Raw genomic sequence first — 19,729 nt, 5'->3', positions numbered from 1 at the left:
GATATGTCATCACGTCAACAACTGACAAAGAATGATTATAGTCCTAGTTAGAAACTGAAGAGAAACCAGATTACATGATAGGTTATTAGAAGCAAAGAGCCAGGTGCTGAAAGTAAAGGGATACAAAGAAATAAAAAAGGCTGAGAATCCTTCTCTCCTGTAATCTGAGTAACTATTTTTAAGGAAAAAATGGAATGGCATAACCGAACACCTGGGGTACACATTTCAGGGACTCTGATGATGTACCAGGCACTGTTCGAAACAATTTTCAAATATTAACTCATTTAATCCTTAACAACACAACCCTATAAAGTAGATATGATCATCTCCGTTTTACTGACCAGGAACTTAGAGACAGAGTTAGGTAATTTGCACCAAAGCCATGTTGCTAGAGGGTGATGGAGATGAGATTCAAATTTAAGAAACTCCATCCAGAGTCCATTCTTTTACGCATTGTGCAACAGATTTTAAATATCCACTTATAATGGGGTATTTTTGAAGCTCTGTGGGTTTAAACACTTTTTTAAGTTGCAGTCAAACTTGTGCCCAAAGGTCAACAAACGCTGCCCTCAGACTCATATCCACTGCCATGCTGAGCTCAGAAGTCGACACTGTAATTTTTGCCTAGTGCATGTTGTTCTGCCCAATCTTTATATTTCACATCAAACCCCCCCAAAAAATGAGTAACAGATGAGGCAGCTGTGCTGTAAGCCACCACGATCAAAAGAAAACTGTCTTGACCTGATCATGTAGGGGGCTTGCGGGGGGCGGGGGTGCGGGAAGGCAGCGTCTTCTGCTTTTAAACACACTCAACCCATTCAGACTTTTATCCCAGGGATATTGACCAAAAAGGACCAAAAAAACCAAAAAAAAAAAACCTGTAAAAAAAAAAACCCAACTCAGCTGGATAAAATTCTCCTAGGAAAACAAAGCGGGAAATTCTATCCCTAGAACAGCAGAACTGACCACACCCTATTTTATGACTACTCAACAATGCTCCAAGATAAAAGCATTATTGACTGTGGAAATATTACCTGAATTTACCTGTTAACTGATGTCTCAAAATAATCTAATGGGGAGTGGATAACAGATGTACTAGAAAGGAATGCTGATCTTTAAGCTTAAACTTTTAAAAAAGGGTTTTTCTGAGGTGTAGCTCATACAAAAATCCATTGTGTATCTGGTCCAAGAGTTATATGACCAGCAAGCAGCATAAAATTTATGTTTGCATTTAATCACAGATGCCACAGAACAAAAGTTTCCATTACAGGCTTTCACTCCAGAGTAACAGCACTCAAGCAACTTTCAATTACTATACTTCTTACTTGTCATAAAGCAGAAAGCACATGTTTGAGATTTCACTAGAAGTTAGAACCAGAGTTTCTGAAAAACCTCATAAAAGGGAGGACTGATTTAGTCTTAGGATCTCTGCAGGATACCTGAAGTTCAATTTTGTCTCTGAACAAAAGCACGAAAGCAGCCCCAAGGCTTTGCATAGGATGAAGGGGAGTTGGGGGCACTTCACCAGCTGATCTAAAAAAAGCCAGATCATTAAAAGGCCCTTAGAAACCACCACCAGAACAGCAACAGAAAAAGAGTTCTAACTCTCCTGTCTTCCTGGCAATAGCAAACGTTTTAAGTGGTTAAACCACCTCTATCTTATTTCAGAGTCTATCATGCATATCTAGAGTGAATCCACTCGGAAAGTGATGTGTTGAAAGAGCAGTTTAGGCTCCCTCGTCTTCCCTGGAGAATGTTTGATGTACGCACTTTTTAAGATCCAATTTCTTGAACAGAAAGGACCGAGTTGAATTTAACAGAGTTCAGCTGTGCGCTTTCATCCTCAACACTGTGACCCTGATCTATTAACAATAATCGGTTCTCTTTGCATCAATTCTCCAACTCAAATATACTTTGAAAAACTAAAATGCTTAATACCTACTGATGACTAGTTGCTGTAAGAATAATACGCAAATAGTTTGAGTTCCCTGGAAGAAAGACGCTAGAGAAACACAAATTATTAAGGAAATATAAAAACATGGAAGGACAGGCCTACAGATAGAAGACTATTTTAACGGACTAAGATTTTTGTGCATGCATGCATGCTCAGTCATGTACAACTCTTTGTGACCCCATGGACTGTAGCCCACGAGGCTCCTCTGTCCACGGGATTTTTCAGTCAAGAATACTGGAATAAGTTGCCATTTCCTACTCCAGGGTATCTTTCCAACCCAGGGATTGAACCCGCTTCTCCTGCTTTGGCAGGCGGATTCTTTACCACTGTGCCACCTGGGAAGACATCTCAAAAAAGGAGAGGCGAGTCTTTTTCTATTTTTGAGCGCAGAATTATAGGGCAATGGAGTTACACATCTACTTGCTTGTGGAAGAGCTCTTGAAAGCATTCATTAAGAAACAAAAACAAAAACACCCTCACACTGTGGGTATATACAATTATACAATTCAGTTAGGGGCTAACTCTAATATTAAATGTTAAAATCAAGCTAAGTACTAGTGAAAGTGCACATTCAACTCACACAATGTGAAAAATACTGTTTTCAAGTTACGAATCTCAAAGGTGCACGCCTACTTTCTGTGACCATATTATTCAGTCCTCAGAACCAAAACACTGATCAGCTTCCCCTTCCTTTGACTGGTTTCTGTCCTCAAGAAGCTTACAGTTGGACTTCCCTGGGGGTTCAGCGGCCAGTGCAGGGGACATGGGTTTGATCCCTAGTCCGAGAAGATTCCACATGCGATGGGGCAACTGAGCCTGTGGGCCATAACTTCTGAGCCCATGCTCTAGAGCCCACAAATTCTAACTACTGAAGCCCGTGCTCCGGCCTGTGCTCTGCCACAAGAGAAACCACCGCAATGAGAAGCCCACACACCTCAACAAAGAGTAGTAGCCCCTGCTTGCCACAACTCGAGAAAGCCTATGTGCAGCCTGCGCAGCCATAAATAAAACAATTTTTAAAAGAAAGAAGCTTTAGAGCCAAATAAAAAAGACCAAAACACACACACACATACACACGAGGCTAATTGTTAAAGACATCCATGTACTCCATCTATGGATGCTCACAAAAGTATCCCACCTAGAGAGGAAAGACACAGGAATGTTTCTTAGAGCAGGGAAACCAGGGCTGATTTTAGAGAGATCCAAACTCAGCCAGGTGGGAGAAGATTTTACCCAGGTGGGAGATGAGGCAGGAAAAGAGTTAGGAACCATGCTCCAGAGTTTGGACTTGACCCCAGAGGCTATGAAGAACTACTGAAAGATTCTTCAGCAGAATGACAAAATCAGAGTTGTGTTTTTGAACTTGTCTTTCCATTCTGGAAACAGTCAAGAGCAGCACTGGGCTTAAGATCGGTCCGTAGCCCAGTGCTTATCCATCAGTTCTTTGTGACTGGTTCATGACAGGGCAGATACAGCAGTGGAGAGTGTGCATCTAGAATGGTTTATAGCACCCCGACATTCCAGCAACGTATAAGCCTGTGATCAGTAGTCTCATCTTATTGAATAGGAAAGAGACCAGTCTAAGGGCTGTCAACTCAGTGGGGAGCTGTATGTGGTTCAAGCTGTATAGGAGTTATGTATAATAGGGCCACGTGTGTGTGTGTGTGTGTGTGTGTGTGTGTGTGTGAACTGATTGGAAATTAACAAAAAGAAACCAATCCTTGACTACAGACAGTTTGAGAAGGTCTAGTCTTGAGAATCAGCGGTCAGCACTGGAAGCAAAGAGCCCATAGAGGAGGCTGCTGTGGTCCAGGTGAAAAGTGAACTCAAGCAAAGGAAGGAAAGAAGGGGTCAGAGCGGAGAGCTGTTAAGCAGACCGAATCAACAAGGCTCGGAGCCTTTTTCGATGGGAGCGGTGCAGGAGAATCAAGGATGACTCCTGAGACTCAAAAACTTTTTAAATAATGGCAAGATATAAAGGAACAGTATGCAAGAGCTTTGTCAAAGTCAGGATCAGCAGAAACATTCTAAACTCAAAGCCATTTTCTTTGAGTGCCTTTGAATAAGCATAATGGTAAATTAATGAAATACAGAAACCTAAGCACCCTGGTGGTTAACACTGAGCGCCGTTGGGAATTCAGAACGTGAAGAAAGAACACATCCTATGCCAAGCCTCCTCTCCGTTTCCCCCCGAAACAAGATCAACAGTAAGGAACCCAGACTAGTTCAGAATGGGGCCAGCCCTGGGGCCCCAGGTCCTCATAGGAAATAAAGAAGAACCACCCCTTCCACGGCCCTCCCCGCTCCCCTCCCCGACTGAGGGACTTGCTTACCCCCTACCCCAGCTGTATACAATACAAAGCCTTCTTTCTCCAATTTGCTCAGACATTAAAACAAGGCCTCAAACCACAAGGCCCAGTGATAAAAAGGGGGTGGGATGGTGGGGGGGAAGAAATGAGTAAATGAAATCAATGACCCTAACCTCAAAACCCACTGTTTTCCTCTATGCTCTGGTTCACTCCCAACCTGTATCAGAAGACAAATCGACCAGCAAGAGCTGTGGACAGCCACTGGGTCAGGCCTGAGCCACTAACTAGAAAATGAGTACTAAACCCCAAATGGCGACAGGTCTGAACAAACCTATCCTACAACATTCCAGAGCTGGGAAGGGAGGCGGCTCCAAGTTAGGGGGTGAGGTTTCTACAGCTCCGGGGACCGGGCACCATCCATTTCCCACGTGAAAGAGCAGTAATCCTGCCGCCCCCATGCCGCCCAGATTTGAGCAGCCAGGATCCGCAGAAGACACGCCTAATGGCTTTGGCAAACCACAAAAACGACCATCTAAGTGCGTAATTAATCTCTCTCAAGAAGGGTGCCCCATCATCTGAAAGCTCTTATCCTTTATCATGCCTGGCTTCCCTGCCTGGCTGTCTCAAGTTTCACTGGCAAATACAAGTACGAAGCTCAGTAAATATCAGCCCAATCAGTACTTTCAGGGATGTTGTTTCTAACATTTGTTTGCTTTTTTTCCCCATTTTTCTATATCTTTCTCCTCGATTGTAATCTCTTCAAGAGTGATTCTTGATCGGATCCTTGTATGCTTATAAAAGTCATTTATTTGAAAAGTTAGAAACACACCTCATCAGTTTTGTGAGTATGTAATGTGATATATACCAAAGGCTCACGTATAAAATGAATGACTAAAAAGTTCACGGCCATTTATTAACAAATAATAATTGCTAGCACTTACTGAGCACGAACTATACCAGGCACGTGCATATTATCTTGTATAATCTTTACAATAATCCTGTAAGGCGGGTCCTGTTGTCGTCTTCATTTTATAGGTAAGGAACTTGAAGCACAGAGAGGTAGGGTAACTTGCACAAGGTCACACAGCTAATGAATGGCAGAGGAAGGATCTAAACCCAGGCAGATGGACAAGAGTCTGCATTTTCATCCACTACACTAGACAGCTTCGTTATGCAGAGAAGAAAAACAAGATTTAAAAATTTTTTACAAATAATGGGATGAGGAAAAAGCCTCTAAAGGAAAAATGCTCCTATTACTTTAACCTGACTCTTGTCTTTTATGAGATGGATCCTGGAAACACAGTCAACAGAGGGAGCTGTCCTGGCTGGTCCAGGCTTCTTATGAGGAAGGCAGAAAAGTCCAGTGTTCACAGCCGTGCCTTTTTACCATCTTTTTATCACCTGCAGAGTGATGTGTCGCTGTTGCAGAAATCATTCTCTTGGTGGCTTAAGGTATTTGATTAGAGGGAGGAAGAGTTCGGAGAGATGGAGTTGTAAGACTGTCAGGAATGGTACCAAATCTTGGTCCATCCATACAGCCAAGGGATTCAGGTGAATTCTAAGCCAAGTCTCTGACTCAGTCTGAACCACAACCGACACAGGGTACAGGAAGATACCACTTGCCCTGGCTGAAGAGGGTGGATCAGAGATGCTAGACCAGAACCCCCTACTCTGACACTCTCTGCTCCAACTTTCTTGTCCCCTTTCTGTAGGGCAGGAAGTTCTAGAACCAAGCCAGGGCCCATCAAACCTGTCCAGAGCAAGACCAGTGGTACTGCATCTTTTCATGTCAGGGTGCACACCCCGATCAAATGTTTTCCATCAGGCATTCAGCCCCGGCATAAATGGGCTTCTCTGGTGGCTCAGTGGTAAAGAAGCCACCTGCCAATGTAGGAGGCTCAGGTTTTATCCCTGAGATTGGCTTCCATCCCTGGGTCGGGAGGGTTGGGATGATCCCCTGGAGAAGGAAATGGCACTCCACTATTCTTGTCTGGGAAATCCCATTGACAGAGGAGCCTGGCGGGTTACAGTCCATGGGGTCACAAAGAGCCGGACACAACTTAGCACACATGCAAAGGGGTAGATCAAATCCCCAAAGTCCAAATCTTCACCACTTTCCAACTATTCATCACATTTTCTCTCCAGAGATCTGAAAAATGTCTATTAACAAAACAAGAAACAAACCTACTTATTAAAACAAATCTAACTGCCTTAACTTTAGGATTATATGTTTCCTGACAACGCAGCTCTTATGAAAGCACTCAAAGTTTCTATTATCATCTAATAATTTCTACATAGCTATTTATATGTGTGCTTGGAAGCCAAAAAATGAAGCTTCAATTACCTCTGCACCGACCATGAAAGACGGCAGAAACAGGACAATCTTCCAAAAAGAAATTTTGTTTTTCAAAGATGCGGGAATCCTATTAGCTGGTGTTCTCTCACAGTTTCAATCAAGGTGAGAGAAGCCAGGCAAAATGCAGTTTTAACATATATGGTTATCCCCAGACTTTCTTACTAAATAAGGGGGAAATTAATAAAAGCAGAAAAAAATACCACACGGCATTTTCTTTCCCCACCATAATTTTTCAATTTTCTTTAGAGAAATGCCAGCCAATAACTAATTAGAACCATATCCTTTGTTATCCCAATGGGAAGTATATGAATGGTTTTAAGAATAAATGTTAATGAGAACTTGAAAAAAATTAGTAATCTGGAACTTTGGTTTCCCCTCAATGTAAAAACAAAATCCTTTCCTTTAATGCTATTTTTATCATTGGGTGAAACAACATGGACAGGGTCCATCAACAAGACGGTAAGTGTCCACTGAGTCAGCATCCTAAACGGGGGGTGCCCTGGATTTTTCACTGTTATCAAAGAATTGGCATCACAAGCTCACAGATTTCTAAGCACCCCGATTTCAAACAAGAGAGACAAAAACTCAAAATTACAGAAAAGGAATGTTTTACATCTCTTTGGTTTCAAGGGAGAGAATAATTTCTTCCAAAGTAAGTACACAGCTGTTATAATTTCCAAGAGTATGTTTTCCATAAGAAACCCAGCTGGATAGAGCCTTTTTACCTGGTATGTCACAATGAAAAGGAATGTTTCTAGGATCAAATCTTGAGTTGCCTATTCACGAATATCCAGGGGCAGAAACTACCTTCTCAAAAATGGGACTTGTTTTAGAGAACAAAGTGAACTATAGAATGTGAGTCAGAAAAACTCTGAGTAAAAAATAAATTGGTAAAAAAAATTTTTTTTAATAAATAAATAAATTGGTAAGATGCTCACACACCATGGCGAGGGCACATGCCAGCAAACTGAAGTGCATTTTCAAGTCAGGGTCTGCCCGGTATCATCCAGACCCTCATCTTGGTGGAATGAACAGGTCCAGGCTGGGGTCACAAACCACTTTTTGTGTGTGTGCAAAAGGACTTGGTCAGACATAGTGAAGCAGGCATGGCTTGTTGTTGCTGTTGTTGTTCTTCAGTCGTCCAGTTGTGTCCAACTCTTTGCGACCCCTTGGACTGCAGCATGCCAAGCCTCCTGTCATCCTCTGTTGTCCCCTTCTCCCACCTTCAGTCTTTCCCAGCATCAGGATCTTTTGTCACATCAAATATCTTTTTGGAAGAAAAGGTTTAGGCATTTGCGAAACATCTCAATTTGCTCCTTATTTTACTATCCAGCAAATTTATTTCCAACACTTATGGGGGAAAACATAACAATAGGCCTTAAGTCTGTAACATTTTACCATCATTGTGTATTTGCAAAAGCTAGAAATCATTTGTAATGCCCAATAAGGACAGTACTTTACACAGACTTTGGTCTACAATAGAAATAGGCCATAATAATGAAAATATTTCTTGATAAATCACTTTCTGGACATTACTCCTCCCCAAAAGGATCATAAAAACTACCACCAAGGAAAACAAAGGATTCCCATGTTTTAAAGCAAAAAAAAGGACTGGCCATTCATATTCCTGCACTGTACCAAGCAGATAAGTCAAATATGGGTAAGATCATCTAAAAAGTGGTTAAAACGCAAAGTGTTGCCTCTGCGTGGCTTATGAGTCCATGTTTTTCCAATGCTAAATCTACAAAATCTATTTGTTAAACTGTGTTTCATACTTTGAATACCAAGTCTGTACCTTACATTGCTTCTGTGGATGATTTACTTGAGACATATGGGGCCACAGTATAAGCCTTTTACTCTCACTAAATCTAAATCATGCTTCTCAACAAGATTCTATAGGCATTAAAGAAACAAATGGCATGCCCTTACCATCCTCTGGAGTGGAATCTAAACGCCCCCAGCAGAGCCCTTCTGTCCACTCCAGAAACAGAGATTTTCCTCAGGAAAGCACCCGGCTGGATTCACACGTTGCAGCAGGCATACTAATTAAGCAAGAGCGCTCCAAAACTTTTTCTGTTTCGATTCATGGCAAAATTTCCTGAATTCGTTTTATTAAAACAGACATCTTCATCCAACAGACACACTCAAAAATCCAAGCTAATTTCAGCAGCAAACCCGCGGGAGAGGAGGGGTTGAGAAGTTGACAGAGGACTGTAAATTTCCCCCAATCCTCATTCTTCTGGTCAGTCTGCACTTAAGGAATTGGTTCAGCGTTTAATTCGATGCCAAGACACCAGTGGCCCACCAACCAAGCCACTAACAGCCACACTGGTCCGGTGCCCGGGAGGTATCAGGGGGGATGGCTGGCTGGACAGCTAGACAATGAAAGACTCCCTGGTGGCCTCTAGTTCAGTCCGAGGGAGGGAAAAGCGGGAGCGGAGGGAGGGCAACGGGAGACGACCAAGCTTCCTTCTCGCCCAAAGCCGAGGTCAGCGACCGACACCCCCACCCCAGGGCGCCGGGGGACCCGCCCTCGGCCACAGCAAGGAGGTAGCCTCAGGAAAGCAGATTTCTCTCGGAGAGAGAGGAAACTTCCTGGTTCGGGCATTATGGGTAGGGGGCCGGCGCCCTCCCCCCCCCCCACCCCCACCACAGGTAGCCGCGGGGAGTCGATGGCTGAGGGAAAGAAGGGGTCCCCTCCCCGGGCCTCTGCCCGGGGCTGGGGGTCACCGATTCGGGAGCCCCCCGACCGCAGCCACCCGCTACGGGAGGCTCCCAACATGCGGGGACCCGGCCCTCGACTCCCCAGGACGTGAGTCAGGGTCCCGGGGGCTGAGGGGTTTCAAACTTCCCCAGCGGGCGCGGCCTGGCACCGACACCGAGTTGCCGCCGCCGGAACCCAGAGCCGGCGAGTTCCCGGGACGAGGGGCGGTCAGAGGCAGGGGACGCTGAGGAGCAGGAGGGGAAGCGCGTGCACTACAGGAGAGGGCAGCGGGGGCGCCGGGGGCCGCGAGGACCGGCTCCCGGGAACGCTTTACGAGGCCGGCGCCGCTCACCTTCCTGTGCTTCTCCTTGTAGGGTAGCGCCAGCCACGGCATGTCCCGCACGAAGTCCTGCCACTGCCGCTGGTCCTGATCCGAGGACACGAAGACGATCTCCAGGCGGCGCCGCGGCTCGGGCTCCGCCGCCGCCCCGGCCCCCGGCCCCGGCCCGGGCCCGGCCGCCGCGTCCCCCCGCAGGCGGCCGTAGAAGGCGGTCAGGCTGGCGCTGAGCTGCGCGCAGGGGGCGCTCAGGCTGCAGCCGAAGTAGAGCCCGAGCAGCGAGATGCCGCGGGAGGCCAGCGAGTGCACGTCCACCTCCTCGCCGCCGCCAGTCACTAGCTTCTCGCCCAGCAGCTCCTCCAGGAAGCCCGACATCCTGGCCCACCGCAGCCCGGGCTCGCGGGCACCCGGGCGGGCAGGCGGCGGCGACCCCGCTCCCTCGGTCCGCGCGGCGGGCGGAGGCGGCAGCTGCGGCGGCGTCGGCGGGCACAGGCGGGACGGGAGCCACGCCCACGCCACGCCCATTCACCACGCCACGCCCCCTTTGTAGCCTAGCTTGCCTCCCGAGCACTGGCTGCGGCCGGTGGCGCGGGCTCCCGCCGCGTGGCCGAAGTGCTCCGGGGATAGTCCTGCCGAGAAGGCTGACCCGACACTCTCCGGTCTGTCGGAAATGCCTGGGACCTAAGTGAAGAAAGCAGAAGGGGTCGCTGAGCCACCCTTTCCGAAGCTGCAGTCCGCGCAGAGCCGGCTTGGCCTCGCCCCTACCTCCCATTTCCTCTTCGCTCCCGAATTCCAAATTCTCTCCCGAATTCTCCAAAGATTCCCACCCGAGTTCTCTTATCCCTCCTTGTTCTTCCCTGCACTCTCCCTACCCACAGCCTATCCCGTTGGCCCTTTGTACCCCCACTGATCTCATAATACTTGTAGGACTTAACCGTCTTCACACAATGATAACTTAGTCCGGCTAGGTCTTGCTGATCTCTCTGTATGTTTTGTGTTCTCTACCACAAGAGGCCGGGAGGACGCCACCTCTTGTGTTTCTTGTGTAGCTTCTGATACAGCGATGGGCACATGGGAGGGAATCCATAAGTACTTGTGGGTTGATCGCAGGTCGCAGTGTGGATTTCAGTCCCCAGGTCGCCGCGGTCATTCCTCACCAGCGAGTGGCTCTCTTCCATCTCCACAAATATAGGCAACAGATGCCGCGGCATCTCTAAATCGATGCTGGCTGCTCTCCTGAAACGATTCCATAGCTTCTACCCAAGTCTGTTGATAGTTAAGAGAAATTCTATGGATTTTTTTTTTTTTTTTGCCAGCTGGCGAGATGCTGCCCTATGCTTAAACTGAACCTGGATTAAACAGGTGGTCTGTGGCAACTCTTCCGGCCTCCCCCCAACACATACACGAAAAAAGAAAAATTATACCATGCCCACTCACAACAGAGGAACAAGAACGTGCCAGCTCAGCTACCAACAACCCAGTTAAAGGAAAGAACACCCCTCTCACCGCCCTCCACCAGGCCTTTGCAAGTTATTTCTTGGGCATCCACCGCCATCTAGTGGAAAGAGCAAGAAAAGACAAAGGGATACCAGCAACCATGCAGAATATTTGTATTTTATAGCTGCTTTCCACACACACACACACAAATTATAACCCACTTTACAAGAGTTCATTTAAACCTCATAATATAACCACAAGCTTTTTGGCACAAACATAATTTTCGTGCCTAAGGTTCCCAGTTTTTCTGGGATAGAACAAGGAATTGTACTGGTTCTCAGCTCAGTGAAATGTTACCACAGAAACTGGTGAAAGAGGTAGAGGTGGACACCACGGGTGGACTGACAATCTCTTGAATGATAGCCACTTTCTCAGTATCCACCTAACACTGCTGCTCATTTCATAAGTAGGCTCTTTGGATTGAGGATTGCCTTTAGGCAGGCAAGAACCCTATGACAATGGCGAATTCTGAGTTCATTCTGAGTGTCCTGGCAAAATTCTGTGTGACTGAAGAGACAGTATTATTACCAACACATGGAAAACATCACTTTTTAGTGAAAACATATAAAAGCCATTAACATAGCAGACATTAATTTGTTAGATATCTTTTTAAAATTCTGGAAGTGGGTTAAAATGTTTTCTTTTCTCACCCAAATCGTATAGTTGAAATGCCCGTGGGTGGGTTGCATCAGGTGCGATCCAAATCATGTAAGACAGACTCCTATACCCTGATGCTTTTAAGTGAACGCTGAAGAAATGTAAGAGGACCATAAGCATCTTACTGATGCCTAGAGACAAAGTATTTGTTGTGGAGGGAGGTGAGGAGGGAATTCGCGGGATTGCAAATTGGGGGAAATAGTGAAGTCATTATTACAGTACTTAACTCTGGTATACCAGGTACAAGTCTGTATAAAGAGGTGGTTTGTTCAGCATTTTCCTTTTATTATTTTACAGGAAAGCACTTTCCACTGGAGTGTGTCCAAACCAGCATCTGGCACCTGGGAAAGTGAGAGTTTGAACATACTGCACATGAAATATAAATAAAATTTAGAGAATTGTTGGTGCAGCAGGCCCTGGTTACATGCCAAATATTGCAGCTGCCTTTTAAAGGGGTGTGGAAAGAGGGGATTTGCAATGGAAATGATTCCAAAATCATAGTTCGAGTAGGTGTTTGTTATAAGAAGAAGCTTGAAGAGACTCTCTGGGCTTCCTGTAAAGAACAGCCAACATCCTTCGGGTTATGGAAAGCACGCTCTCTGAATCTGCGGTTCAAGAGACCCACTTAAAGAAAATACCCCTACTGGTATTTAGCTAATTATGTTATATGAAGTTACTGGCTACTCTGCAAACTATTATTGTTTTAAAATATGTGTTAAGGAACCACAACATGCCTGACATTTATGGCACATACACATTACAGAGTTTTCCTTTTGAGAAATTGCATTGTAAGGCATGTGATACCAGACAAAACATGCACTGGACAAATACATATTTGTAACCTGTAAGATTCATGATCACACACACACAAAAAAGATTAATGATCACATTCCTTGGTCTGCAGGACTAGAAGCATATGTGCACAAAAATATATCTGTGTTGAGACATCTCTGGCAGTCGAGTGGTTAAGAATCTGCACATCCACTGCAGGGACACGGATTCGATCCCTAGTCAGAGAATTAAGATCTCATATGCCACATGCGCCAGGTCAAAAAAAAGAAAAGGAAAAAAAAAAAGATGTATATGTACAGATAGTTACTGATACATTGGTGAAATTAGAAAAAGACTGGAAAACTGGAAAGAGCCTAATTATGTATCAATGAGGAGGAAGTCTCAAAATCAGTAGTCAGCCAGCCAGAGGGCCAAGAACTGTTAATTCTAGTCTGAGTCCAAAGGCCAGAGAATCAGAAGAGCTGATAGTATAAGTTCTACTCCCTATTGAGTCCAAAGGCAGCAGGAGACCTATGTCCTAGTTCAAAGGCAAGTAGAGAGAGTGAATTCTCCCTTACATTTTGTTCTATCCAGGCCTTCAACTGATTGGATGAGGCCCACCCACATTGGAGAGGGCAATCTGCTTTACTGAGTCTACTATTTCATGTGTTAATCTCATCCAGAAACACCCACAGACATACCTATAATAGTGTTTAACCAAATATCCATACCCCAGTCAATTTGACACATAAAATTAAGTATCACAAGCCTACCCCTTATCAACTTGGCACCCATATGCATCTCCTTAAACTATACTTTCTCTCTAAATAAAGATAATACCAAGATCATGATCCCACCAAATATGATACAAGTATATGGATTATGAAGAACTGAGCTTTGACTGTATGCAACCAAAACTGCACTCATTCCTTCCCCATAAGAAATAGTGATTCCTTGAGGATGTTTACTCACCTTGATGGCCCGTGACTTAAACACGATGATGTAAAAGTAACAATATTTAAATACTACAATATAAAGTCTATATACCATACACTAGATGCTAATTCAGAGAATACACAGTAGTCTGGAGAATCTCACCCTGGACCTGCAGGGTACTATCACCTAACTGGTGCTGTAACTGAATCTTCCAAAGGCCATTCTATCGTTCCATCAAACCAGGTGTTTCAGAGTGGTGAGGAGCATGGTAAGACCAGAGAATTCGGTGAGCACGTAACTTGCCTATGCCTTCAGGGCCTGCTTAGGCCCAATCACATATATTCCACCTCAACGTGATGATGAAGTGTTCCTGTCCACATCTGATTTTATGGGTTGGTGGGTCAGATAACACCCAGTTCATGATGGACAGCTCAGGGAGCATGGTAATTTCATGGCCCAAGCATTCAGCCTATATGAAGACCCAGTGGCAGGCCATGTGTTGTTTCTCCAAAGAAGAGTAGCTATCCACAGAGAATGTGAATAACTACTCTTCTTTGCCTCACCTGTAGTGGCTGCCAAAGGCTCCAAACAGCATCCCTATCTGCCACTGACCTATCTCAAGCACCACTGGATCTCATGGGTCATATGTCAGGGTAGCTTCTACAGCCTCTCAGGGTCACGGGAGACAGGGTAGCTTCTACAGCAGCCTGGACCTTCTGCAGAGTCATCCCTTTTCCCGGACTCCACTCAAAACCAGAAACTTTTGTGGTCACTCAATAAATGGGCCAGGGACTTCTCTAGTGGTCCAGTGGTTAAGAATCTGCCTTGCAATGCAGGGGACATAGGTTTGATGCCTGGTTGGGGAACTAAGATCCCACATGCCATGGAGCAACTAAATTGGTAAACTGCAACTACTGGGACCGCATGGTCCAGAGCCCATGCATTACAACTGCTACGCCGGAGCCCCCCCAAAAAAGATCTGCCTAATGCAACAAAGATCCTGAGTGCCACAACTAAGACCCAACACAGCCAAATAAATACATATGTTTTAACAATGGGCCAGAGTGCCCAATGTTGTGTGGCAGCCTGGATGGGAGGGGAGTCTTGCGGAGACCAGATACATGGGTGTATGTATGGCTGTCCCTTCACTGTTCACCTGAAGCCATCACAGCATTGTTAAACGGCTATGCGTGCTGCTCAGTCACTTCAGGCATGTTTGACTCTTTGCGACCCCTGTCGCCTGCCAGGCTCCATGTCCATGGGATTCTCCAGGCAAGAATATTAGAGTGTGTTGCCATGCCCTCCTCCAGGGGATCTTACTGATCCAGGAATCGAATCAGTGTCCCCTGAGTCTCCTGCACTGCAGGCAGATTCTTTACCTCTGAGCCATCAGGGAAGCCCTGTGTTAAATGGCTATACCCCAATACAAAGTAAAAAGTTTTTAAAAACGGGCCAGAAAAGGAAACCCAAATGAAAAATATACTGCCTCCAAACACCTGGGCATGCTGTAGCCTAGTCAAGTTGACACACAAAATTCACCATCACATACACTGGTATCTCTCTAAGATGTAACACAATAGAAAGTAAGGTGCAGAATACATAGAAAGTACTAAGCAACCACTTGTAAATTTTTAAGTGGAGAAAAAAAATACATATATACAAAAATGTAAAGTTTATATATGGATGAAATATATCTGGAAGGACATTTAAAAAATAGTAACAGGTTGCTTAGGGAAGGAAATTGAAGAACTTTGGAATAAATGTGAGAAAAATCCGGAAGGTATTATTCTAGTCCAAAAAGAAAGTATGTTTTGAATTTTCAAATAAGAACCTGTTTGAGGTTAAGATGCTACAAGTGGAGAAAGGAATATTTAAAGAATATCAAGACATCTCAGAATAAAAGAGACAAAGTGTTTCACACACACACAAATTCAGATGCCATTAAAACAAAGCTATTAGCACACAATGAACACTTTGATTATAAAAGTTTTCCAAGTCTACTTACTTCAAGAAATAATTGAGTCAACAAAATTTGAGTAAAAGCTGATTTAAACAAAGTATTCCTTTTGGCGGGGGCGCGGGTAGGGGGCTGGCGCAGCATACTGCAAGGCTTGCAGAATCTTAATTCCCTGACCAGGGATTGAATCTGGGCCCTCGGCAGCAAAAGCCTGGAGTCAACCACTGAACCAGCAGGGAATTCCCTAAAAAATGTATTCCATTTAATTGGAAGTTCCCTGTAAAAAGATTTTACCTGTTAATTAATTCTGTAGTACAGTTTTTGGCATCTCCTTTATCTTTTCCTTTTTTAAAAGCTGGTCTTTGGTGACAGATGTACTGATAAGGGAAATTGTTTGACAAGAGAGGTGCAAGAAGCAAAATATGGAGGCAAGGTTTGACAAAGATCAAGATGAGGGAACAGAGGGGCTTCCCTGGTGGCCCAGTGGATAACACTCCATGCTTCCAATGCTCTGGTAATACTCCATGCTTCCATTCCTGGTCTGGGAACTAGATTCCACGTGCCACAACTAAAAAAGATCCTGCATGCCACAATGAAGATCAACAATGCTATGTGCTAAAACATAGATCCAGTGCAGCCAAATAAATATTAAAAAAAAAAACAAAAAAAAGATGAGGGAAGGGAAAGAGGGGTGCTGTCCTCCCCGGTTACAACAGCAGTGTGTTCCTTCTCTTTCTGGCACCCACTTGATATGTAATTTTAGGAATTCACCATCACAGTTCTTTCTAGATTTCATTTTATCCCTCAGCAAAGCAGGAATCTGGTCTCTTGTTTTTCAAGCCTTGTAATTCTTGTCTGAGTCAGAAATTCGAAGTGCTACAAACACATTATGCATATTTATGTTTGCCTCCAATACTTCTCAGAGCACATCTCGGGATTACAACTTGTCATCGATGTGACCCTACTGCAGATATAGCAGTGTGTGTGATTCATTGCACAAGTATTCTGGAGTAGGCTCTAACCATCCACCAGACTGCCAGGCTATAGGCCAAATTTCCAATTCAGTTTTTCATAAGCAAAGCCAAAGCAACAGCAGAAGAGATAGTAAGCAAGTCTGATTGTTGAGTCTGGGTGAATCAATAAAACCTCCAAACAATTATGCTGTGGAAGAAATCTGCTCCAGAACATTAAGACCACCCTTCAGAATCAGGCTGGAGTTGGATTTGGCACTGGAGACAGTACAGGATACCTCTGTTGTCACCACAGCTATACTGTAAGTCAAAGGTATAAAGAATTAAGAAATAATCATAAACATTTTCTGGGACTTCCTTAGTAGTCTTGTGGCTAAGACGCTGCACTCCCAATACAAGGGGACCGGGTTCGATCCCTGATTGAAGGAATAGATCCCGCATGCCACAACTAAAGATTCCACATAATGCAATTAAAAGATCCTGCATTGCCCCAACTAAAAAGGATCCCGTGTGCCACAGTGAGGACTGAAGATCCTGTATGTCACAACTAAGACCCAGTGCAGCCTAAATAAATATTTTTTCTTAAATATGGAGAACAGTATGGTGATTTCCTAAAAACCTAGGAGTAAAACTACCATATGACCCAGCAATTCCACTACTGGGCATTTACCTTGAGGAAACCATAATTGAAAAAGACACATGTATCCCAGTGTTCACTGCAGCACTACGTACAATAGCTAGGACATGGAAGCAACCTAGACGTCCATCGACAGATGAAAGGATAAAGAAGTTGTGGTCTAGATACACAATCTGTACCACAGATATTACTCACTGTATTTCTACAGCTTTCTGAGTTGGTTCTAATGAGGTGGATGAACCTAGAGCCTATTATAGACTGAAGTAAGTCAGAAAGAGAAAGACAAGTATCATTTATTAATACATATATGTAAAATCTCAAAAGATGGTATTGATGAACCTATCTAAGGTCAGCAATAGAGATGCTGACATAGAGAACAGACTTTTGGACAGTTAGGGAGGAAGAAGGTGGGATGATTTGAGACAGTAGCATTGAAACATATGTGTTACCATGTGTAAAACAGATAGCCAGTGGGAATTTGTTGTATGTCACAGGGAACCCAAAGCTGGTGGGTGCTCCATGACAACCTAGAGGGGTGGGATAGGGAGAGAGGTGGAAGGGAGGTTCAAGAGGGAGGTGACATATGTATACCTATGGCTGATTCATGCTGATGTGTGGCAGAAACCATCATATATTGTGAAGTAATTATCCAATTAGAAATAAAATTTAAGTATATGGTGGCTGTTTAGTCTCTAAGTTGTGTCCAACTCTTGCGACCCCATGGACTGTAGCCTGCCAGGCTTCTCTGTCCATAGGATTCTCCAGGTAAGAATAATGGAGTGGGTTACCATTTCCTTCTCCAGGGCATCTTCCCGACCCAGGGATCGAACCCAGGTCTCCTGCACTGCAGGCAGGTTCTTTACCAACTAAGCTATCAGGGAATTCCTACATATATATATACATATACATATACATATATATATATATATATATATATATATATATGTATAGTGCTATGCTGAGTCGCTTCAGTCATGTCTGACTCTTTGCATGGACTATAGCCCACCAGACTCCTCTGTCCATGTGATTCTCCAGGCAAGAATACTGTATATATTTACACTTGACTGAGAACAGGGCACAAATCAAAGAAATGAAAAGGAGTCCTAAAGTCCAAACTTACCTCACAAACACTAAAGACCACACGTTATTGAGAATGATTCTGAGCCACCACTTCCAGATCCAAAACAGATTATGGAAAGCAGACCACTGGAAATGGAAATGTTCAAGAAAGCACTAAGCTTGGACAGAAGCATATATCTTCCTGGACACAAGTTGTAGAAGCAACACATCGAATTTAGACTTTACCCTGACACAGAGAAAAATTCTGAGCAGGACATATGATTACGCTTTGGTGCTGAAAGACCATCCTGTGGATGATTTGGAAAAGAGCAAGGGAGGAGGCATGCCCAACAATTAAATCAATTATTAAGTGAGAATTGACTAGAGGGCTTCCCTGGTGCTTCAGGGGTTAAAGAATCTGCCTTGCAATGCTGGGGACCTGAGTTCGATCCCTGCTTAGGGAAGATCCCACAGGCCTCAGAGCAACTAAGCCTGTGCGTCACAATAGCTGGAGCCTGAACACCTAGAGCCCATGTTCTACAACAAGAGAAGCCACTGCAATGAGAACCCTGGACATCGAAGCTAGAAAATAGCCTCTGTTTACAGCAACTAGAGAAAGCTTACACACAGCAATGAAGATCCAGTGCATCCAAAAATTTATTATTTAAAAAAAAAGAAAATTGACTAGAGGCTAAATCAGAGCATTGAATCTAAAAAGGAAGGATGGGTTTAAAAAACATTTAAAAGGTGTATAGGAAATGCAGGAGGAAGGGAATCTAAGACTAATGGAGCACACGGAAGCACCATTCACCCCGGTGGGAAGCTCAAGATGAGCAGGTTTGAGGAGGAAAATAAGTTTTAACTCAGGTCTACCTGAAATCTGTAGCCCTATAACAGGATCTGCCTGTGGGTGCATGATAAAAGCCACACCCCCTTAGATGAACCCTCTCTTCTGCCTTTCAGATCTGCTTCCTTGACCCTGGGGAGCCTGATTTGGAAATCTGATGGTGTTTCTTTTTTTTTTCCCCTCTGGCTAACTACTCCCCTGATGGGTTCAGGCTGATCTTTGCTCTTTCTTTTTTGAGGTTTAGTGTGTTATTATTTATTTTGATCTTTGCTTTCTGAGGTCTCTTACTGGGGCGAGAGGCTTCTATCCTTTCGCTCCCAGTTTACAGTCCAAAGCACTTCCTGCCAACCTCACACTGGTGCTGCCTCCTGAGTGCTCACAGAGCCCATTTGGGGCCAAAGTCTCTTCTCTTGGATGGAGGGATGGAAGTTTCCCTCTAAAACTCAGGCTGGCCTCAGCAACCTGAGTCCCAGTCCAGCTTTCAATCCTACAGCTTCTCGTCCATACAGGGCACTGACGCCCAAGCAATGCATTCAATGACAGGCTCTTATTCTTTAGTCAGCTCAGAGGCCTACCTGCTGATGTTCCTTGCAGATCAACAGAGCTCACAAGTGACTGAGCTGTGGCTAAAGAAGTTATTTACAAACAAAAATAATACCTGTCCTGCCTGGACCGAGGCCCCAACAAAGCTGCATGCCTACTGTGCCCCTCCTAGGAAAGTTCCTTCTTGAACCCAG

General features: G+C 44.6%; 1 protein-coding gene across 3 annotated transcripts in view; it reads right to left on the bottom strand.

Annotated features, from left to right (window-relative positions):
* NXN (nucleoredoxin) overlaps positions 1–10,105 on the bottom strand; it is a 161,884-nt gene extending 151,779 nt beyond the window's left edge. Inside the window, exon 1 of one of the 3 annotated variants that reach the window (XM_061143013.1) lies at positions 9,676–10,105. In XM_061143013.1, coding sequence (XP_060998996.1) covers positions 9,676–10,035 — 360 coding nt within the window. In that variant the 5' untranslated portion in view covers positions 10,036–10,105. Of the gene's footprint in view, positions 1–8,548; positions 8,856–9,675 lie in introns of those variants that run through there. The other 2 variants (XM_061143014.1, XM_061143016.1) reach the window with 2 other exon arrangements.
* Positions 10,106–19,729: the final 9,624 nt, after the last annotated feature.

The sequence above is a fragment of the Dama dama genome, chromosome 5, assembly GCF_033118175.1.
Source record: "Dama dama isolate Ldn47 chromosome 5, ASM3311817v1, whole genome shotgun sequence".
NCBI lineage: Eukaryota > Metazoa > Chordata > Mammalia > Artiodactyla > Cervidae > Dama > Dama dama.
The sequence above is the reverse complement of the archived record's forward strand: the minus strand, read 5'-3'. Positions and strand labels throughout refer to the sequence as shown.